At 40.9% G+C, this 24,077-nt stretch overlaps 1 protein-coding gene across 3 annotated transcripts in view; it reads right to left on the reverse strand.

Moving 5' to 3' along the window:
• Positions 1 to 1,098: 1,098 nt before the first annotated feature.
• LOC147302389 (rho GTPase-activating protein 6-like) overlaps positions 1,099 to 24,077 on the reverse strand; it is a 136,499-nt gene continuing 113,520 nt past the window's right edge. For 2 of the 3 annotated variants that reach the window (XM_086283212.1, XM_086283214.1), the window contains exons 2-14: positions 22,842 to 23,001; positions 19,025 to 19,096; positions 16,384 to 16,532; positions 16,118 to 16,246; positions 15,826 to 16,021; positions 14,731 to 14,786; positions 13,119 to 13,269; positions 12,877 to 13,025; positions 10,045 to 10,224; positions 7,782 to 7,873; positions 7,457 to 7,686; positions 7,226 to 7,297; positions 1,099 to 5,704 (exon numbers count right to left, since the gene is read on the reverse strand). In XM_086283212.1, coding sequence (XP_086139338.1) covers positions 5,160 to 5,704; positions 7,226 to 7,297; positions 7,457 to 7,686; positions 7,782 to 7,873; positions 10,045 to 10,224; positions 12,877 to 13,025; positions 13,119 to 13,269; positions 14,731 to 14,786; positions 15,826 to 16,021; positions 16,118 to 16,246; positions 16,384 to 16,532; positions 19,025 to 19,096; positions 22,842 to 23,001 — 2,181 coding nt within the window. In that variant the 3' untranslated portion in view covers positions 1,099 to 5,159. The remainder of the gene's footprint in view (positions 5,705 to 7,225; positions 7,298 to 7,456; positions 7,687 to 7,781; positions 7,874 to 10,044; positions 10,225 to 12,876; positions 13,026 to 13,118; positions 13,270 to 14,730; positions 14,787 to 15,825; positions 16,022 to 16,117; positions 16,247 to 16,383; positions 16,533 to 19,024; positions 19,097 to 22,841; positions 23,002 to 24,077) is intronic. The other variant, XM_086283213.1, reaches the window with a different exon arrangement.

Consider the following 24,077-nt stretch of genomic DNA (forward strand, 5'->3'; position numbering starts at 1 on the left):
TTCTTTTTTTTTTCTTTTGTTTGTTCTTGCATCTAAAACAAGAAGCACAGATGTCAAATGAGAGCTGTGTGTGACAGCTTTCTCTCAGACTTCCTGGCTCATGTTCATTTTGTTAATGTTCTGCTGGCTGGTTGAGGAGTTTACATGGCTCCCTCTCCACCTTTTATCTTTCAGCACCTAACAATCTACACCGCCTGCTGCTTTGACCTCCTCCATAATCATGTTCTTTGTGCATGTATTTTTTTTTTAAACTCAGATTCCCAACATTAAAATTTTCTTCTCACTTTTACAAAGTAAATTAAATTTCACTTCATAAAGTTTTAAATTTCTCCAAATTAAGAAGACACGCAATAAAAAATTTTTAACGTAAGCTTCCATTTATCTTTCATGAAAGCAAACCTGATTACTAAGTGCACTTTGCGTTAATAGAGTCATAATGGAGTTCAGCTAATCTTTGAATGGACCACTGTAAATTACACTGTAATCCACACATTACCAAGAAGTACTTAACTATGCCTTAAAAATGGTGTTAGGTACCCTTTCTATAGAAAATATAACCATATGGCTGCAATTATGCAGTATCTGCTGGATAATGAGGAAAAGAAAATAAGAGATTCAAATCAAAGACTCAAAACACTCAGTGAACTTCTCTTAATTGCAACCTAGAAAGCTAAAAAATAATGATTTCTATTTGTTCTGCCAACTGAAGATAATTGGCAGCTGTTTCAATGACTGAAAATCACCAACACTCACTTTAATGGGGAAAAATGAAGAACAGCATCATTAACACAGACTGCTAACTTTCTCTCAATAGCCAGGTCCACATTTGCATGTGAGTCCACAGATGAAATGAAACAGTGAAATAATGCTCTAAGTAAGTCAATAAGACTTTGAACACTGTGAACATTCAAGAAAGATATGATCGTATTATCTGGCACACACCAAACTTAAAAACACTGAGCAGAAAAGAGCATTAATCTAATAAATCATGAAACTATTGTAGATTTGAATACTTTTATTCAGTGCCACATTGTACACCGTGTACCAAAGAATAGTGATAGACTATTGCTGTCTCCAGTCAACCAAAGTAAGTTACCCTATAGGCCTACTTGCGATTTACTAAAGACATTGAAACATTTAACAGTGACTACTGCCTGTTCTGACCATAGATAACACTGCATTATTTTACAGTAGGGAAACCAAATTTATCATGGCTACTGGAGATCTTTTGTCCAGACTGCTAAACACAATTTTGCAGAATGAAAGGATGCCTGAGGAATGGAGAAGTGTGCTGGTGCCTATTTCCAAGAACAAGGGTGAAAAGGAAAGCTGTAGTAACCACAGAGGGACAAAGCTGATAATTCAATGAACAGTGGGGTGAAGAAGAAGAGAGTGCAGAGAACATATGAGTGGGTGAACACAAGCGTCAGGGTGATTTGTGAGAAAAGGCTGGCAGCAAGAGTGAAAGGGAAGGTTAACAAAATGGTAGCGAGACCTGCTATGACATACGTGCCTTCTAGTGGTCAACCTCTGCAGCATCAACACTCATAACATGGTTGAAGCATGTCTCTGCTGCCTTTTATTTTTTCTTTGATTTAAATTTTTTCATTTACTGGCCATTTTAAATGCTTATACAGGTATAGAAAATAGTATGTTGGGCATTATTAATATATCTGTAAAGCTCGCATTTTTGTGTGCAATTGGTTGTTAGAATAGAATAGAATAATCCTTTAATTGTCCCACAAGGGGGAATTTGGTTGTATCAGCAGCAAAAAAAACACACATATACAAACAGAATGTTATAGTTTCTACAAAAAATTAAGTAAAATAAAAACAATATAACATAAAACAACACTTATTATGATTAGCTTTGTATTGACTCAAGAGTCGGCAGTTCGTCTTGTAATCGGAAGGTTGCTGGTTCGAGCCCCGGCTCGGACAGTCTCGGTCGTTGTGTCCTTGGGCAAGACACTTCACCCACTGCCTACTGGTGGTGGTCAGAGGGCCCGGTGGGGCCAGTGTCCAGCAGCCTCGCCTCTGTCAGTGCGCCTCTGTCAGGGTGGCTGTGACTGCAATGTATCTTGCCATCACCAGTGTGTGAATGTGTGTGTGAATGGGTGGATGACTGAATGTGTAAAGCGCTTTGGGGTCCTTTGGGACTAGTAAAGCGCTATACAAATACAGGCCATTTACCACCTTTTCCATAAAATATTACACTGTGTGCGTATATCTGTGTAAAAGACTAGATTGTAAAATACTATTAAAAAAATACTGTTCCATGATAGAAGCAAGCAACTGAACAACACTATCGTGGATAACAACATGCTACACCACAGCATGCTATATAATAGAAATGCACAGCAGTTGTAAACTTTGTCATATTTAATTCCATTGTAGCATACTGATGAGGACTCGCAGTACAAAAAGCAAATACCAGACATTCCATTACAACTTGGACCCAGTAAACCCCACCAAAATATAAAAACAGAACACAACAGCACAACGTTTCTTGGAGTTACAACGTGACATCGACAAGACAAACATCTCGATCTGGGGAAAGCCAAGACCATGGTGGTTACTGAAGAACTGCCTCTTTTCTGAATAAAACTTGTTATATTGTATTTTGATATTACAACACTCAAGAGAAAATAAAATAATACAGAAGATTCACAATGAACCTTAAGCACTGCATGGAGAAACAGCTTTAAAAAGCAAGACCTATGGCACATTTATTTCCTGACATAGATTTGCATGTTTTCACAAAAATATAATCACAAGCTTTGATTTTAAACTGAGTACAGATGGACAGATGGATTCCCATGGATATTGTGAAGTGTAAGAGCAGCAACAGGCTAACGTACAGAGTCTATCAACAGATGGCGCCATAGGCCTTTCCACAATCCGTGCATTTCTTGCACGTGTGAGAGGCTTGTTCCCATTGACTTGTCAATGTTTAAGAAAATAAAATGTGATGATGATTCATAGTCCATCTTCCTATTTAATGCTGAAGTGGCTCCATATAAGCAAATATTACACCTTAAGATGAGAAAATGTGAAATATTTGCCAGCAAATACCCACTTGACTACGACATTTGAGAAGAGTTGGGCAGGTTGGCTGTGGGTGTAGATTATTATAAAAACAGATATTCATAAAGTTGCCTTCAACCTTAATTAGCAACAGCAGTGCCACACAGAAGTGAGAAAACATCACATGAAAGCTTTTTTTCCCCCAGCATAACACTTGGATCACAAAAGCATCATAATTTCTTTTTAGGATTCCTGGAAAAACACATCATTGCTAGTAGACGGGAAATTAGTTTATACCTAGCTGGGATATCCAGCTTGCACCAATGACTTTTTGATCATGTTATGATCTAAGCAACACTTTCAGCAGAAATTCAAATCAAATAATACAATAAATTTTAAGTTTTAAGAAAATTTTGGAGAATAAAAAGACAACATCTGCTCTGTAAAACATTTGTAATGATGGCAAATTTCAACACTTCCAGATTCAACCTTCTGATTCTACATGACTAAGAAATTCTCAGAAAGCTCTGACTGACGTGCACAGTTTTTGTATCAGTGAGAAATGTAATAAATATCCACAAAAAGGTTTAAATGTTCATTAATACATAATTCTAATTTAGCAGTTTTAGGAATGGATATATGACAACGAATTCCTGTTTCAGTACCGTAGACTTTTATGAAAGCTTCTGAAATATATGCACAAGTTTCATTTTAATGGCCAACAGGGGGCGATAGTGCTGGATTCAAAATAATTTAAAACTGTATGGAAGTCAGTGGGGAAAACACCCTTCGGCTCATTTGATCTGTGGGCTCGGTAAACACTTTTCTAGTTTATGGGCTCATTTGCTAGTTTCAAGTCATTCTTAATGAAACACGATGCCCAGTTTATTAATTATGGTACTTACTAGAGTCAGCCAGTGAGAATGCCCTGTCCCTTTTCTGATGACCTGTCAGTAACGATAACACCTCAGTGAGCGTGTGGTTTCCCTCAGTTTCAGTCAGATCCAATCTTTATTCATAATGTCCAGTTTTGGCAAAAATGCTAACCTGGAGGATTTCAGAGCTAGTGGTTACTTCCATCTATTATTTACAGTTTATGCTTTGTGCTAAAATATGAAATTCTTGATAAAAATGCCAGTAACTTAACTCTTGAGTCTTACAAAAATTAACCAAATGGATGGAATCAACACAACTGAACAACAATGATCCTTTAGTTTAAAAAGAGAGAGAGATACTTTGGCACATTGTTTCTGCAGTGCAGCAGGTGGCGAGAGCACAAGCAAACTTACAGCAGATTGCTTCATAATTAGGTTTAAGCGTCTTACTGCAAGTGAAGCATTTTACATTCAATATCAAAGACAGAAACAGCAGTCTGACAAACACCAACATCTGGACTGCCGATTAAGGGGCTGGCTTACATTTAGGTAGATACTTTTAGGCAAATTATACACTTTACATATAATATTTAAGCACGTATGTCAACAATTTGTGTATTCATGTACATATATATACAGTCAAAGGTAATCTGACATCAAAAAGCAACTCAACATTTGATCTTTTCAGAAAGATGCCGCTGAATTACATCATTAGTATACACACAACAAGTCTGTAATTAGCAGCAGTTACTAACGCGTACATCTTAGTGTGTGGTGACCAATGTAAAAATGATGAAATTAAAATGTAAAAAACTTAAAAAATGTTTTCCTAATATTGAGATATGAAGACTGATGTCGCTCAAAAATAGAAAATCTGAAAATATTCTGAACGGATTTTTTGAGGTATTTCGGGTAGGCATTTTTAAAAAATGCTCCTAACTAAATGTTGACATAATATATGGGCCAGGAAATTGAGCAACTTTTTTAACATCCGAACAGATCAACAAATACTAGTGGCTCCTGGATGTAAAAGTCTGTTGGAGGCAACAGCTGCACACGTAAACAACAACGCCACGGCGCTAAGTTGCAGGACAGCACATGATGTTCATAGAAAGCAGGAAATCAGTGAGTGAATGGATGAGAGGGCAGCAGAAATAAAAAGGGAAAGGATAGGGATAAGGAGTGATTGTCATTGGAGGGGTTTGATCTTGTCTTTGATTGGCCAGAAGAGGCTGAGACAGAGTACATTGTCTGAAATCACACCAGAGTTTCTGGCAGTGCGTCAGCATTGTCCGAGGATAGCAGTTGCCATATCTGCCACCGGTCCCTCTGCCACTCCTGCCACTCTGGACTCTGTGCGACCACTGGGACTTCTGTTGTTGAAGCCGAGTTGCTCTGTCCTGCGCTCGACCTCCCGTGTGGCTGCTGAGCCGTCGCAAGCTGAGGGGTACTTTGTGAGCTAGCCAGTCGATGGTGCGCATTATAAGGGGGAGGAGAGCGTCCATCGAGGGGGCCGCCTTCTCCGGTGTTTACTCCGGCTTGAGGTCTGAGGGTCGAGTTAACTCCATGTCCCCTTTGCGAAGTCACAGAAGGGTTGATGTTTAGCTGCAGGCGTGGTCGCCCCTTGTCCGCATGAGGGTTGGTGCACACTCTGGTGACCGGTGGGTGGAGTCTGCACTCGGAGATGTCAGGCGTTGTCTGAGTCCGTTGTACTGCTGTCTGATGCCTGCTATCACTATGGAGTCCATCTAGACCTTCCTGTGAGCTGCGGGAGCTTCCTTCTGACATGTTGCTATGGGAACCTAAGAAGACAGCATCACTTCATCAGTAAGATTGTCAACGAATATTGAGGGAGACACACATCTCCATTTAGTGACTGATATAAAATTGTACAAAGAAATGTAAGAAAGGCTTTTATTAATAATTAATTTTTATGTTATTGATAATAAACCAAATACTAATTTACTACATAAACCTATTTTTGGTAGATTGAATCACTAGAATTCTCAGTCATCTTATTATAATCATCATCTGTATATGTATGAATATACATATACATACACATTTATGTACATATGTCTGCATGTGTCCTATCTCCTCCTTAATCTTAACAAAACCACATATACACACATACAGTAAGTAATAACATCTATAAGGTTCTAAAAGCCTTTATTATTTAGTATTATTCTCATATGCGGCATCCCCCTGCAAATGCAATGTTATGTTCACGATTTGCAGTTTTTTCATGTGCCACATTCAGTGTACGTTACCCATTCGTAACTTAACGTGTATCCATGATGAGTCATCAGTAAATACAGAACAAAGCCTTAAAAGCACTGGTTTTGTGATGAAACATGGTTGTGAAAGTACAGCCTTATGCAAAAACGTTTCTGGTTTCTGTAGCTTATTTTAAGTTTATCACAACTGAATCGGGGGATGGGGAGTATAATGTGTCATACTTTGAAAACCATGCCCACTGAAAGAGAAAAAGCCACTCAGCCCTATAACTAGGGGCTGACATGCTAAAAAAAATGCCTTTACTTTACTGAATTTTAGGTGTTAAAAAAGTTGCTGCCTTTACCTAAGGTACTTGCCAACACGGTCAAAAGCTAAACGTCAGCTAAACCTATAAAAACATAGTAACTTGAAAATGACAACTGAATATTTGACCTATTATTATTAAATATCAAAAAGTATAGAAAGTGTAGAATTCAAAAGTTAGAGTCCCCAGTTTTGCCGTTCTTCCTGCTTCCGGCATCTTATGACTTTTAGGTATTGTTTTTGTTTTTGTTTTTGGCTAGCACATGAGGTATCTTTAACCTAAACAAGTCAATAGAAAGCTATGACTACTCTTACTCTTCCAGTCTGGGTAAAACTTAATGCCACCACCTTTCTTTCTCTATTAAAGCTAAAAATGTATCAAGGTACATGTAGTTTGTGGATGTAGGTTGCTACGCAAGCATCCAAGGATTAGCTAACTCCAAATTTGGCTAGTTTGGGTACAGTACAGTGATAAACCCAGTGTTTCAAAATGCCAGCCCACAAACGAATAGGTATCATCACAGAGACTCTAGCAATCCTTTTATACAGTCAATGGTTAATTAGCTTTTAACCAGGATCGTATGTGCTGCCTGGCTACACAGATAAAACAAACGGTCTGCAAAAAGTGGCCAATTTAATAATATAGAATGTGCTACGTGCTTCAGATCTGTTCCTGTCATGGTTAATAACTAACACCATGTCTCAAGCGCATAGCGCTCTGGCTCATTAGCCACTTGAAACAAAATTTGCAGCGGGCATGGACTGACTTGAAAATTGTTTACCTGTATATGTTTGATTCTTGAGTGCCGATTTCAGAGTACTGTGCCATGTGCCCCAAATGTTAGCATGTTCTTCTGAAAAAGGCACAAGAGAGGTCAAATTCCTGCCACTTCTGAGTTATACAGAGCATTTATTATGAGACATGTTGCTGATACCCAAGAAGAAAGGCCAAAGTGTGATAACACGTGCTAATCACCTATCTCTGTAAATACCAGACATTGTGCATCTCTCACCTTTATAACCCCAAGTGACAGCTCCGCTCTGCCCCACTAGAGAGTACTGTTCTGGGACGCGGTAGAGCTGCTCACTGGCCGGGCTCCCTGGTTCCCCTCTGCGCTCACTCAGGACCGGGGAGTTGTTATCATAAGGGGACACTTCACCACTCGACGCCTTGTTGGAGTCGCTGGACGAATGCCGCTCGCTCAGGACGAAGGGCTCCTCTGGCTGTAACAGGTCCGGACTCCTGCGGGAGGAAAAAAATAATTTAAATGGGTTCAAATAGTCGGAGATTGAAGGAAAGGGAAACACAAGACTAAGCGCTCTATAGGTGTAACTCACTGAGATGCTTTTCTCCTCAGAAGGTAGTCGACCACATCTGGATCGGTCTCCAAAAGGCTCATTAAAACTTCGTTTTGCAGATCAGGAGGAACCTACATAAAACAACGTAAGCAAAATAACTGAATACTTAACATCCACCCACCGATGCTGCATTTATCTTCTAAAGAATGGTCAGATCCTTGTAGTCCTTTCTACTGCAAGGATATCAAAATGTACTGGATTTCTAGTAATGAAAACTTTATTTTTCCCTTTTCCTTGCCTCAGTATGATGGGAAGAAACGATAATAAGTTAATGATGTGCCTTGTTACCTTCATTTCCAGTGGACTTCTTAATCTGATCTTCTAATTAGCTGATTTTTATGCTTATCAGACATGCGGATTAAGATGAAGAGCACCGTCCAAAAACCTAATGTCTGCAAATGACTCCCATCCTGAAATGCTTTGAAAGTAAATGTCGCTCACTAACAAATTCAGACATAAGCAGGTTACAAAACAACTTGCAGATGTCATTCATAGAACTTGAGCTGCCTACAAATCTGTTTTTACTCTCTAAGACGCGCAAGTCAGTCCCAATTCACTTTATGCGATTAATGGCTCTTCATTGGCTTACTGCAGGAATGTAAGCCTCCGTGGCAGATTACGAAACATTAGAGTTTCAAAGTTGCGGACCTGAAATGACCCAAACTGTTTTCCCGTTTGAGGGACAGAAAAGAACAAAAGCAACTGATGAGGCAGTAATCTGTGTAATACTGTGACCTCTTCTGACAGCAAATAAAAGATTTAATGCATGAATGTTCGGCTTTTATTTTGGAAAAACAGGTTCAAGTATCTGGATGAAAACTTTAAGATGTTTTTGATTCGTCTACATATTTGTTTTTTTGCTTTTTTGTTTTTCTAAATTTTTACTTTATCTCATCTTTTCCTTCTCGTCTGTCTCATTACCAAAGGCCAAATTCCATTTTCATCAGCACACAAGACACAACAGAGAAGATTTTCATCCTATCCTGTGCTAGGGCCTTGAGCCACCCCCTCTCTTCTAATGGCCACCACCTTTTTTTTTTCAACCAGCATGAACTCCCTAGTCGTCAGTAGTCTTCAGGAAGAGTTCTCCAGGCTTTTTGAAGGACATTCAAAGCTCTTCTTTAGATGTTGACTGCCTTTTATGTGATCTCCCCCAAAAGAAATTAGGCACTTGGTGGATCTGTGGTGCCTGATTGGGCATTTAAGAGGGGTTGTGGTCCAGGGTGGCTTGGGCCTCTTCATCATGTGGTGGGGGCTCTGCCAGGGTTTGGGTGGTTCTCCAGGGTCTGTGGCCCCATCTTCGGCTTGTGCTGAGGGAGCCAGCCTCCGGCGGGGTTGGCTGCTCGCTGCCTCTGGTCCCCTGACACCTCCATCCCACCCCAGAGCTTCGTCTGGGGCCTCCCTCTTCTCTAGGCTGGGGTGGATGCATTGTTGTTGTCGGGACGTGTGGCCCTGGATCTTCAGTTCACTTGTGTGCCGTGGACAGCTGGGGCCTCCTGGGTCTTTCCCTATATGCCTCTGCCTCTAAGTCGGGTAGCATTATTGCAGTCTCTCACCCTCATTTTTCAAGCATGGTCTGTGACAAACACTCACACACAGACACTCACAGCCTCTTTCTCTATCTCACGCACATACACACACACAGCAAAATTGTATATTTGTTTGTGTACCCCCCTCTGTTTTGCCTTTTTGGTGCTGTGTATCATATGATTGTGCCTTTAAACAGAAGCAGCAGTTGGACACCCTGTTTACTTCACCCTCAACTTTTTCTCGCCCTTTTCTTTTTCTATTTCTCTGCTTTTTTCTCTTATCTTTCACTAGTCTGGCTTTTATCCTCTGTCTGCTCTAGAATAACATCCACAGGACCTACAGAGCAGGCAACCATACACCGTATGGTTGGTGAGCAGTAGGGCTGGGTTTGAGTCTGACCCGTGGCCCTTTGCTGCATGTCTTCCCCTCTCTCTCTCCCCGCTTTTCCTGTCTATCTACATTATCTGTAGCCAATAAAGGCTAAAAGACCAAAAAAATAAATTTTTTGAGAAAATTGTCAAGTACAAGGGCTGAACTGAAAATGCGTGGAAAAAGCAGCCGAAGTCCAAATGAAACTCAGGGAACTATTGCTCAAGACCACTTAAAAAAATGACAACAAAGATTGGCGGCTTGGAAGCAAAATAAAAAGAAATGGAGGGTTGCTCAAGACTTTTGCACAGTATTTTATTTTTAGAAATCTTCAGCGACTGACCATGAAGAGTGCTTGGTAGCTGGCGATCATCTTTTCCAGCACGGCGATGACGGCCGTGCTCTCCTCAGCCCTGGCTGAGCTCTGGACAGTGAACTCCTTGTCTGTGCTCTTCTGCTTGTGGAGGAGGTTGGGACCAAAGATGGTGGCAAGGTTTAAAGCTGTCATCTTGTTCCCTGTGATCTGGGACACAAATGTACCAACCTATTAATAATGGCTCACTCAGTAATTCCTCAGGCTCAGTCTTTTACTATTAATTTAAATGAACTGCAACCGTATGGTAGGCCAAACTAATGAAAAAAAAACATTTTTTTCAATACAATTCAGTTATATTATATTTATATAGTGCCAAATCACAGTAACAGTTGCCTATGCGCTGTATACTGTAAGGTAAAGACCCGACAACAACAGAGAGAAACTCCAACTATCAAACAAGCCCCTTTGAACAAACACTTGGCGACAGTGGGAATGAAAAACTCCCTTTTACCAGGAAGAAACTTCCAGCAGAACCCGTCTTTTTTTTAATAATAAATTTTAAATACGATTTCATGAACTAGAGACATTTTTGTTTTTCAAAGGGTGAGAAATAACAGAAAAATTCGGAATGCCTATTTATTAGAGTAACAACTTAATGGACAGCATCAAAGTTTACATAGAAGATTAATGATTAGTTGTACTCAATACAACACGGAAGACTCGGAATGGTGTTGAGGTGAGGTCGAGGGGTTGAGTTATGTGCTACTTTAACAACAGTCGCCATGCGTGCATGCCATGTGTTTCCTTTGTGTTCCCCCTTGTGTTCTTGTCTCCTGCCCGTTTTTCCGGTCTATTGGGTTTTTCTCTGGGTCCCCACCACTACTGTGCTGGCGTTTGGCTATGTATCTACTTCAAGTAGACGTAAAAGCTGCGCGCCATTCAAATGCTAAACAAACCAGTTTATATCATCAAACACTCACATATCAAAAGTGCTGACAAACCCAAGTTTTAGCTAGAATATTTCAGTAGATGGGTCTGTGTGTTTGCATATGTGTGTGTTTTACCTGGTGTATTAATGCAGGTATGATTACAATATTTGTGATATTTAATTTCCATCCATTTTCCATTTGTTTTGAAATTCAAAGAGAAAAACAATTTTTAACAGATAAAGGGCAAAGGCCGCATCACAGACACCAGGGACAATTTTCTCATTTCTCTTCCATATTAGGAGATTTTTTTTTTTTTAATAATTCCAAAAGAACTGCAGAAATTATCTTCTGTAATAACACAGACTTGGGAGTTCTTCCTCCCACTTTCTCCTCCCTCTCACATTACCATCTCTCATCCATTCCTTTGGAAAATCTCCCTTCCAACTTCTGTGCTGTGTTTCTTATCAACCCCCACCCCTCTGCTTTTTGTCACTTTAAGCTGAAGATAGATGAAAAGTAGCATCATGGGGGTTTCTGAACACGAAGCGCAGGCGAGCACGACAGCTGTCTCTGGCTTTCTCTGGGTTGTGTAATAGTGCATGTACTTTTGGACAATCGACATCTAAAATTAAAAGTCATTTAAAGCTTTGACAGCTTTTTAAAAAACAAATTTTCCTTTTTTTCCTTTTTTTTTTAATATTTCTTGTTGAGTTTCCTCCCTTTTCCACTCCCAGTCCCAGCACAGAGACGAGAACCACAAAGCAGCCAAGGAGTGCTGATATTTTCCTAGATGAGCTTGAAGCAATCCGACTTCCTGTCAGAGTTGCGGACAGAGATACTAGAGCCACGAAGGAGGAATCATACGCATCGATGTTTGGGTTCATTCTCTTGTGTATATAGACACACAGAGACAACAAAACAAAAATCCATCTGTGCGAACGTGTGTGCCAAAAAAGCACTTTTTCACACGTAAACACAGCAACAAATATTCTCCTGCAAAAGATAATGAAAGTATGCATCACCAGAGACAATAAACTTTCTTTCTCAGTGCACATACACAGATGTCTTCAGAAGTTTCCATACAATCATTATGGACATGAATGTCATGGTAATTTGGGGCTTTTAATGATTTCTTTGAACTGTTCTTTTTCCAGGAGGGATTGTTATACATATATCTTGGATTTTCTCTAATCCACACAGGGTCAAAGGTATACATACAGGATCAAATTCACCCCCCCACTAATATTTTGTAAAATGTCTTTTAGCAAGTTGCACTTCAACCAGGTGCTTTTGGTGACCATCAACACGTTTCTAGCACAATTCTCCCAAGGCCTCATCCCAGTATGAAATGTCCAAAACACCTGGCATAGGAGGTGTCCAGGAGGCATCCCAGTCAGATGCTTAACCACTTCAACTCCTTTTGACACGGTGGCGCATCGGTTCTACTTTTTTGCTTTTTCTGTGAAATTTTGTACCGAAACTATTTTGTACCGAAAGTTCACAAAAAGTGTAATAGGGTAAAATTATTTGACGACCTTTTTTCTCCCAACAATCAAGTCTGAACAGACGTACGTACACTGCAACTTTACTGGCCAAGTGTGCTGGAGAAAGATGCTGAAATTTTTACTTTTGCAGACTTCCTCAACTTGGAGTAGTTGGCCCAGTCCAGTCCCCAGCCTAAATTGCAAAATTTGAGCAAATGCAACGGTTGACACTATCCCCGGATGTTATAATCACTACTAAGCTATTTAGTAATCTTACATCAGTGTTTTTGTAGTGCTTGTGCTGTTTCTGGAACATATGTACAGAATCCACCCACGCAAACTGCTTCCTATGACTTCTTTGGTAATTTCTTCCCAATAAGGTGGAACCAAAATGCCATTAAACCGTCCACAGGCTCTACATTTGGATGTTTCAGCCTGTTGCTCACCTCCTGCCCGTCTTTATCTTGCTGGTCATGGGCATGATCAGCCACAGTGGACAGGAACTCCAGCAGGCGGTGAAGTGTGTCACTATTGCATGCTGGGAGAAGGTAGATCAGCAGCTGAACGACACTCTGCTGCTCATATGAGTCCAACACTGCAGTACGCAAGGAAAAAAAGGTGTCAACGGGAGGTTAGGAATGAGGAGACAACAGAAGGGAAAGTGGGAGGGGTGCGAAAAGACACTTACATGTGGTGTTAATAAAGGCCGTGTAGAGCTCCTTGGTTAGGAGAGGGTCCGGCAAATCCCTTAGGAACTCCTTCAGCAGAGCAGATACATCGTGAACACTGTACTCCTCGTCTAGCTGCACATCAATGCCACGATCAAACTCTTCTCGCAGCTGAAGGACAACCAAAAACAACAGGCCGAGGGGAAAGAAAGGAAAAGGGGCACTCAGAGACATCCTCTGCACACAACAATGGACATTATTTCTAGGTAGTGCACACACCCACAGAAACTCACTTCCTTCTGGTCCTCCAAGGGACCTGCTCGACTCTCAGCTCAAACTCGTTTTACCAGTACAGATTAAAATCTCTTCCATCTGACCTTTGGATGACTTCTTCAAAATTACAAAGCCTATTTTGTTGCCATGACAATGGGTTGTCTGCACGTTCACTAATGTGGTCGTTTTTACACGAAATATACAGCAAATTAAATTAATAAATCCTTTTGTCTTTTACAGTCTGCTAAAATGTGATTGGTCAATAGCACTCAAACTATAGACAGACTACAAATAGAAATTGAAACACTTCCTACACTAAAAAACCTGTGCATTGCTTAAAGACCCTATAGGTAATGGCAACATATTTTATTTTTTAAAAAGCATATATTTTTTTTCTTTTTTTGTTAGCTGGTCTCCATAACAATGATACCGTCAATTTGAAAAACTCTGATAAAAAAAAAATTATTGTATCACGCGATGAGCCATCATTAGCCATCACGTGACTTGCAGAACAGGTTGCAAAGTGCAACTTAGCTGATGTACAAACTAGCTAATTGTGCTCTAGAGCGTCGAACATCTGCTCATTGTACCTTAAGCTTAACATTTAGCAAAAATTCTTACGACAAAGCTAGCATTTGTTTCATCTCAGTCACCACACCTCTGCTATGATGGAGACCTGAAAGTCACAGATGTTTTCTCAGAGGCTGTCAGTGAATGAGTAACCTCCCCTCCCTAAGTGCCTTTAGTTTTCTGTAACCGCTACAAGTGCAACTACATGCCAACAAAACACGCAACAGATTATATAAAAAATTATACCACCCACACTGATTGCTCCATTTCGTTTAACCCCGATTTATTCATTCTTTCACTGTGTGTTCATTCGAGTCAAAGGTAACGGATAATGAGCGGTGTAGGAGTTTGTAGAATAACTTCATATTTGCTTGAATAATGAGAATAAACTCTGCTGGATCACTGTATTTGTATACTGTGAGGCTGGAAAATTCAGTAGATCAAGCTTTGCTAGCTTAAATGGCACATTTTAGTGCAATGTGCTGGTTTTAACACGTTCTATTCTTGGCAACAACATTTTGTTTGTTGGTGTTGACTCTTGTGAAAGGAAAGAGAAGTGTGAAGAACATTTCACACCAGAAACTTTCACTTTCTACAAAACAGGCCTCTGATTTATTGTTGGGCTTTTTAGCATGGCGCTTTGCATCTTGTTTGTGGATGTCATAAAATGATACTTTCAAATAAAGGACAATGGGTTACTGATGAGTATAAAACAACCCAATTAAGGCCCTGTGAGAGATGTTATACCACATGAAGGAATATATTTTACTACATGGACAGAATACTGACCTGTCGGACTCTCTTCTTGGAGCTTCCAACTCTAAAGATCCCCACAGTGTGCAAACCTGAAGAATTAAAAGTGCAGATATAAGAGAAATCAGACACGGCTTGGTAAATGTAGAGTCCCAATTCTGAAGAGGCAGGGACACAGAAAACGTATCAAATGTTTAAACTGAGACATTTTACTGTTTTATGAAAAATATCAGCCCATTTTGAATTTGATGCAGCAACACGTCTCAAAAAAGTTGGAATAGTTGCAAGAAAAGGCTGGAAAAGTAACGCTTTTTCAGCTAATTAGGTTAATTGGCAACAGGCCAGTAACATCATTGGGTGTAAAAAGAGAGAGTTTCTTAGTCTGCATCTATAAATTCTGGAAAGATTAATGTTGCTCAATGTGAAATTGTTAAGACTTAGAATTTGTACAAAACTCTGCATGTAAAAGAACAAGGAAAATTTACTGGATGCTGGATGCCCCTGAACCTTGTGCCCTCAGGTGATACTGCATTAAAAAAACTGTATTATTCTGTGTTGGAGTGCATGAGCTCAGGAACACTTGCAGAAATGCTTATACAGGTTTTAAATCAACACATGCTCCCATTCAGATAACATCTTTTTCAAGGAAGCCCTATTCATAATAAATTCATAATTCAGGAAGAGGATCCATATGCTGTATTTATTACAACAGCATGGCGTCAAAGTAGAAGTGTCTGGATGCTGAACTTGCCTGCCTGAAGTCCAGCTGAAAACATTTAGGGTATCGTAAAACAAAACATACGACAAAGAAGAACCAAGTTTGAACCAGCAACTGGTCTCCTCAGTTCCCAGACATTTACAGACTGTTGTTAAAAGAACAGGTAATGCTACACAGTGGAAAACATGGTCCGGTCCCTACTTTTTTAAGGCATGTTTCTGCCATCCAAGTCAAATTGATGTTGCTTGTTTTCCCCTAAATAGTACATTTTCTCAGTTTAAACATTAAATATGTATGTTCTATCGTGGTTAAAATATGGGTTTATGAGATTTCCTGCGTTCTTTTTTTATTTACATTTCAAACAGGATCCTGATTTTTGGGGGGTTTGTTTAAGCGATTAAGCAGCTGCTCACCATATTTTTCGATGTGCTGACAGCAACTATCGACGACACGTGGCACCTGACGGTAAATGGGATTCAGGCTCAGCCTTTTGTCCCTGTGCTTCTCTTTTTTACTCGGCGTTTCAGCTGGCAGAGAGAGCTGCAGCGCCTCAAGCAAGCGGGACTGGTTGTCGTCTAGGTCTGTGATGGAGTCCACTGACATGCCTCCCTAGAGGATAATCAACAAACCCGGCTGAATAGAAAAAAAAAACCTCCACTTGATCTGTGCGGGCGGCTCAGGCTATGATGAATTTCAATGCCTCACCCTCCTCCGCGCTCGTGGGGCAGCTTCAGGGGTGTTGGGCGATGTTGACTCATTAGCCGTTTCTGATGTGGAACTTAGCGACGAGTTACTGCTGGATAACTCCTTGTTGGACGGCCGCTTGGTGGCAAACTGCAGGACACATGATTTAAGAATTCAGTCTATTCTCTGGAGTGCAAATACATTTGTCCCAAATGTTCCCAAGATTGAAGATGGGAATTACAAGACTGAACACACAGAAGGAGAGCCATACAGACGAGCTGACGGACCTGTAAAATGGACGATACGAGGTCTGAGGAGTCTTTGTGCTCCTCCCGCTGTGGAGGGTCCTGACGAAAAGAATCCTGTCGCTGCCTTTGAGCTCTGTCGTTGGCGATGACCTGGGACAGGGGTATACTAAAGGCCTGGGGTATGAATTCTGTGAAAAAGAGCCAAAAGATGTTGGAGGACGAGAGAAGGAAAAACAGGAAAGAAAACAAAAAAAAAGGTTAGGGTAACTGAACTAATATTAGCTCCATGAAGAAATGGGAAAAAGAAGCTCCTTACCAACATCCAAAAATAGCTCTTCAGCATAAACAGTTAACAGCTTTATCACTTCTGCTGCAGCCTGCCTTTTACACACATGCAATGGAGGCATCTCAAACCACATTAACTATATCAGTAAAACTTTTACGGCACTACTAAAGAACTACATCTGTTTTCCAAAATAAGACATCACAGAAAGTCAACCGACGTAAATCCGGCTACAACAGCCCACTAATTCTAGGGGCCTTTGACAGAAATAACACAACTTTGATGACGCTCACCCACGACGAGGTTAACTTCAGTTGGTGCGCAGCTTTGACATATACTCGATATGAATAATGGTTACTTGTTATTCCTTTGCTCCATTTACCCTAGTCTTACATAAGCCCAGAATTCAGTGATGGTACAACTGCAAAATAGCAACCCTGCATTCACGTGCTCCTCTGATGGTCCAGTTGTAACGCTGCCTCTCGGAATATGTCGTTTGCTGTGACGGATTGTGCCGTTTCTGCAAGCAGAGCTGGCACAGAGAAATGCTTGGTGGTCATGCCGACAGTCAGCATCCGATGAGTCAGGCTAGATTTTCGCTTTAACGTTTTTAAAGTTTAAAACAGTCATCAGCTTCTCATGTACTTCTGATGGATGCACACATGCGAGGGCCCAATTACGTGCAGTGCTGCCTTCAGAGAGGAATTATGTCATACTGGGCTATTGCAGGCTATATATTCCATTTACACACAATCCTAAGGGCTGAGCCAACAGCTGAGGGGGGGAGGAAGAAAAAAAACTTGTCCAGCTGTGCGGTGTGTGTGTGTGTGAGAGAGAGCCGGAGTGAAGAAAAGAGGCAAAGGAAGACAGAGGAGAGGGAAAGCAAAATGTAGTCCACAACCACAAGTGAAAGGCTGTGGTTTATGAACAACACTGTGGCACAAAGAGTTTGCTCTACAGTCGCTTAAATATCCAACACATACACAAGCACACGTGCTTATATCCAGTCTCTAAACCCCATAACATAGACATGATGAGCAGCTAAACCATGTTCATCAAGCCATGTCAGATCTTTATAAATCTTCCATTTTCAGACCTTTGGCGTCTCAGGAACACACACTTGATTTTCAGCACTTGGTTTTTCACGTCACCAGTGACAACTGGTCTAAGTTCATGCAGGAGTCATCTCACAGCTTCAGGAAGTAGTAAATGCTCAACTCAGCACAATACAGCAAGACATAGTTGAGACCAATTAGTGTGTCTTTTCCTTAGAATGACAAGTTGCTGGATGTTGTCTGAGGTAAAACATCCGCTTTTAACAAAAGAGACTGTAGCAGCTATTAATCCATTTGCAAATGCAGTTTTGGCTGGTGTTTGACCATCACATGTCTACAGATCAGATTACTGCAGCAGCATCACCAGAGACACAATTTTCTTTTTCCCCCTCTGTTTCTCTCTTGCAGAGAGGACTTAGAATCCTTTTGTGCTTGAAACCATGCATAAATCAAGCCTTCTGGGCTCAGTTCAAAGCTAAGCCCACCATGCACCACCACCATGATAACAACCGGACTTATAACGCTATATTACTTATAACATCTGACAGACGTTATAAGCAATAAGCGTTGATCGAAGCATGTGCATTATTTACATGCCAACCTAACACTCACTCTCGAAAACCTGGAAAAAATGTACATTTTTGTGTTTTGGCTGCTGTTTTGCATCTTTTAACTATGCACTGCCATGCTGGCTTTAGCAGTTACGAGTAAATTTATTGTGTTTTTTGTTTCTGATTTAAAAAGCTTTATAAACTCAGGTGTGTTTTTCATTCAGGAGGTTGACTCCAAATGCCACCCCATAGACTCCTAGGTTAAAATGTCCAAATTTACAGTGGAAATAAACATGTTTTCTTGCTGCTAGTCACCCTAGTCATTACTAATTAGCTAGTAATTAGCTTTGTTCATATATCACCTTAACAGTAGCACTTTTCCTTATCATTAAGTGTTCTCACACCTTCTGTAACAAGATCCCATTTTCATTTTACAGTTCACTTCGCTCTCCACTTTATTGTCTTAGACTATGTTTTTTGCTCTTCCTGCCAAATATGCAGGGTTTGCTTAGCGCAGCACAGTGGCTGATCCTCAGAGCCAGTCCCCTTACAAGGAGTCGCTCCACTAAAGCTAAATATAAACTGTAGAAGTCCAGTAAACAGAAACTGTTTTTGTAACCTCCCTGTTCACCTGCCCGAGGGGTGGAGACCACAGACTGGACCCCTATGTCTCACTAGTTGGGTGGAGGGAGGGAGGGGGGATGGAGACAGTCGTGACAACACCTGAAGGCAAAGAGACGCAGAGGGAAATGGCAAAATATCAGAGTGGGTGTTAAAAGAAGTTGGCGTACCTTTGTCTTTGTTTTTCTCTTTTGCGAGCGAGTCCAACTTCCTTCTCAGCGACTTTTTCCTCTTCTGTCCATCTGCACATGGGGGGAAAAAGGGCCAAAATAAATCACCTGAAACAAACGATTCCCATATCTGCTCTTTCTTATCTGGATTATTATATTTAATAAGCTTATGTCAGGAATGCAGACATGAATTAACTTCTGTGGTGGGGGAGGGAGGTGAGGTATCCATGCACTCAAATCCATTTAATGGAGCTGTCAGACAGGGTCAGCAACAGTAGTAGTCAGCACAGGAAAAAATGACTGTGAAAACACATTAAATCACTTATAGTTTTTATCTAAATTACCAAGTATATGTAAGGCTTTTCTTACCTCAGACAGCAGTACATGTCACAGCACCATATATGGGCGCATATACACATTCTTAGCCTGGTTTATCTTAATAAAAAACCTTTTCTGCATTAAGAGCACAGCATTGCCCCCATTCACTGCATTTACTTTCATAGTGATCTTTAGAGAAGCAGCTGATGGGCTTTAACTTAACAAAAAAAAAAAAAATCTCCATCCTAAAAAGGACATCAATGTCCACATGTGAGCTTTCCATCGAGGTATTTCACCGCAATTCTTTGAAAAGAGGAAGCCGTTTTGTCGGCCGTCAACATGATGAATGGCTCCTGAATTTGTTGACTGATGATCAGGAAACTGTGGAAGCTGCGCCACGTGAGACTTGAAAGTCTTGGGATCTTCATCTTGTGGCGAGGAATGTCAGTTTTGTGGAAACCTCAGCAACTTTTAATGTTATCGTTCTGTCACTCTGCTATAAAAACGCAGTCCTTTTAACACGTGAGATCTTTCTGGGCTAATTCGCGGAGCCTCGATCTGCTGGTGTAGCAACCTCGGTTTGAACCGCAGATGTTCCCTTACAGCTGTGTCAAATGAGTCACTTGGAGGGGGGATGAGGGAACTGCATCCAGTGCACATAATGTGCTTGATGGTGGTGCTGGCAGCTTATGTCAGGTTTCTGATCCATTTAACCTGGCCTGAAACTTTAAGCGCAGCAGAAGCACAAAGTCTGGGAGAAAAGTAGGTGAAAACAGTGAGGGGCGTGAGACACCGCGAGAAAGAAAGCAGATGTTGTGATTGAAAGCGGGGGCAGCAAGAGTGAGAAGGGAGAGGAAGACAGAGGAAATGGTTTGGATTTTTGACAGATGATTTCCAAAAGCCTTGCGGAAATCCCCCCGAAAACGGCACACTCCTCTCCTCAGCTCGCAACCAGTTGTGAAGTCGTACGATGAACCTTTGCTGCCTTTTTCTCATCCCATCCCTCCTTGTCTTCCCAGCTTCTGTCCTCCTTTAATCCTCTCCTTGTTCTCGAAGAAACCCTAGAAACATGAGCCCTGCCTCTCGGATAAATATCAGACACAAAACGCACGTTATAGCGGAGCCGAAACAGCGATCGGGCGCGCACACAAAATCTCACACAGTTGAAATATTTCTCTTGCTTCCACATGGCGGCCGTCAGGGGCTCTGGAATTCATAAGCAACGCAGACAAGTACGTATTAAATCATGCTGGGGAGAGGTTTAACCTTCAGCTGGAATGCAAGCCCCGGATAATCCACTCACTGCACTATAGTGCTGCTATGGCACCCACTCAACTGATATAGTGCACAATGCTACCCTCACTGTGCCCCTTTGTGCACCTTAGCTTGTAGCAGAAACAGATTCAAAATTCAGATGTCATATGATATTGTGAGTTTTAGCTGTTATTTTTATTGATTATTACCTTGCAAGACTAAAGTAACTGTAAAGAACAGCAGAATGCAAAAAAAAAAAAGTGCTAGCTGCCCCAAAAAGAGTCAACTAAGAAATGTGGGGATTGGTCAATTTTAACATGTGTCTTTTGCATGAGTTAATATGCAAGCTGATGAAACTGAAAGACGAATGACTTCTTAATTGGGTAATCGTGGTGCCCGTGATACTAAAAAAAGTTGATAAAGCAGGGTTGAATTTAGGGACTCGCTACTTTGTGGTTTGTAAGACCTTCCGTATACGTGAGTAACACGACTACTTTAAAAACATTAACAGACCAACTGTTAAAAGACATTGCCCAATCTTTCAAGGCGAGCCTTGACGAATTAGTGGGTGAGGTCATGAAAGCTGCGTTCATGTTATGCAGCCATGTGAAAAATAACATTCAGTGTTGTGAAAAACTAAGCCCAACCCATGATCCAGTAGCTTGTAGAACCAACTTCAGCAGCAATAACTTGAATTAATCATTTTTTGTACATTATCAGCATCCCACATCGCTGTGGAAGAATCTTGGATCACTCCTGGCAAAAGACTCTGCTGTAGATTTGGGATCATTGACCTGTTGAATGATTCAATTTCAGTCGAGCTTTAGCCTTCGGACACATGGCCTTTAGAATATGCAGAGAAGTTCATGGTGAGCATAATGACTGCAAGGTGCTCAGAACCCGTGGCTGCAATAGGCAACATAGGATGAATTTGCTTTCATATTCACTCCTGGGAAGATCGTGGCATTATATTAACACATGCTTGAATGCTAAAACTGCTTAAACGTCTGCTTTTATAGAGGGCTTGATGATGATCAGTTAAGCCAGTGGGTTTTAGATGTGTCCTTGATCCAACACAGCTGATTTAAAGGCTAAATTACCTCCTCAACATGTCTTGAAGTTCACCAGAAACCTGGTAATGAACTAATCATTTGAATCAGGTGTGTTGACCCAGGGTGATATCTAAAACCTGCAGGACACCAGCCCTTGAGGCCTGGAGTTGGACACCCTTGAGTTAAGAAAATGCATCTAATTAGCAGCACCTGGATGCCACTTCTCCACTTAATTTCTATGGAAACAGTAAAGGTGTACCTAGTTTTAACAGGACTGCATATCTGCGTATTTCTGAACTCCAGACTGATCGACTTCAGGACTACAGAGCTAAAATTACATCACTGACAAGTCCACTTTTAAAAATTCAGTAAGGGTTTACATTTATTAAAATTTGCAAACTTATCTTCCTAAATTGGGTGGGATTATATTTGTTTTCTCTGATATCTAAAAAATGATGCATGTGGACATTTTTAGGCTGGGCGAGGCCAGTGGAAAACCACCAACTCCAGCAGTCTCACTGCAGTCTCACTGCAGTGCTCTGTCTGTGTTCGGAAAATGAGAAAATTTGACAAATTAATCCAAGTTTAGCAAAAGCTTAATTATCTGGTTTACAAGAGCAAAACACGGAACAATAAGGTCAACTATATCACTCTTGTGCACACCCTAAGACTTTTTAAATAGCATTTACAGTGGCTGCACTTGGCCTCTGCCACAGCGGAAAGGGAATTTCATGTCGTTATGAGGACGGGAGGTCAACAGATACCAAGGCGAACAGGAAGCAACCAATCCCTATGTGAAATAAGGCTTATATCTTTCGTGTGTTGTCACAACTTCTCCAAACATAGACCATACACGACTTCCCTTCAATACACTTGAGGGATGTGGTCAGGGACTTGAGCATTGGCTGTACTTTATGGAACAATTAAAGATATCTGGACAAGCTTGCACTACAAACCCAGGTCAAGCATATCAGTTTGTACCGCATGTAACACAGAAGAGTCCTGGAGGCAATAATACATGCATTTGGTTTGGTAACAGTCATATAACTGTCAGGTTCTCAAAACCCTGATGTTATCCAAAGGACTTTGTGAGCTCTGAATGGATTGGATATACTGATTTAAACATAAAAATGATGTGACGCTGTTTAACTCAAGTCTACAGTATGCATTAAAAAGAACAAAACAATCCCCACCTTTTGGCATGGTTATCTGACATCCCAAGTCATAGTCCTGGTGTAAACGGGAGAAGGCCACTTCCTGTAGCCGGGCCCTCTCCAGCTCTGACAGGCTTTGGATGGCAACTGGCATCAGACGCACGCTCCGCCCCGACAGGCTGCTCCAGGTGAAATCCCCCTGGGAAGAACAAGTGAGACAAAACTTATACCAAAAGGAATATTAACAGTATGGGAACATGGAACCATTTCATGTCATTTTACATTGCATTGCTGATTTTTATCGGTTTTCATATAAAGATGCACCAATTTTCAATTTTTATGTTGCAAGTCCAGGTCAGAGAAGTTACGACATAAGTTATCATATGGTTAGGATTAGGGCTGCGGTTGGGGGTTAAATGCCATCCTGTCAATATCTATGTGTATCGAATATGGTTCCTCGTCAGGTAACTCGATTGTTGATTGAACCCTCCAGTGACAATCCTGTTCTTAACTTTATTCACTTTCCATATAGTATGTTTTCATATGATAGGAGATACAAGTGAATCAAGCAGTCAGCTCAGTGGCTGCATGCCTTTTCTCCTGTCTTCCTCTCCTCTTTCCTATTAAAAGGGAGTTTTTCCTTCCACCTGTCTTCGAGCGCTTGCTCAAAAGAGGTTGCCCGATTGTTGAAGTTTTCTCTGTATTACTATAGGCTCTTTACCCTACAATATAAAGCACAGATTGTTTTGGTGATTTGGTGCTATATAAATAAAATTGCATCATTAAAATATCTTCTATAATTTTGGTGCGCTCCATGTCTGCTTCCACTTCACTAATCTTGCCAACTAACGCTCACTTCACCGGGTTTTCCTCTCCTGCTTTACAAAGCACACTTTAGCAATGCAAAACAGAGCTGTTCTTCTTTGATGTGGTCAGCCAACTTGTGATGAAGTCGGGCTCACAGACGCAAAGAGCCAGGCAGCAGCAAGCTGCAGAAAAGAAGCAGAGGTGTGAGGTGTGGACTAATTTGTAGATTTACAGAAGGTTTTAATCTATTCGAGGAGAAGGACCTCTAAAACCTTTTTACTTGGGTAAAATGTCTTGATCCCTGATTGCGTATGGAAATAATTAAGTCTTATGGGACTTAGTTTATTTAGCACCAAATGTTTAAAAACTAATGAATGTGAAGCTGATTAAACCTACTGTACTGCTGATGTAGCCTACAAAGACGAATAAAGACACCACGTGCTTTGGAAGACACTCCTCTATTCTAGT

Source organism: Aulonocara sp. 'chitande type north' Nkhata Bay, linkage group LG23 (genome assembly GCF_057382095.1).
Source record: "Aulonocara sp. 'chitande type north' Nkhata Bay isolate Kocher_YH1m ecotype deep benthic linkage group LG23, A_spYH_male_GT1.1, whole genome shotgun sequence".
In the NCBI taxonomy this organism is placed as follows: domain Eukaryota; kingdom Metazoa; phylum Chordata; class Actinopteri; order Cichliformes; family Cichlidae; genus Aulonocara; species Aulonocara sp. 'chitande type north' Nkhata Bay.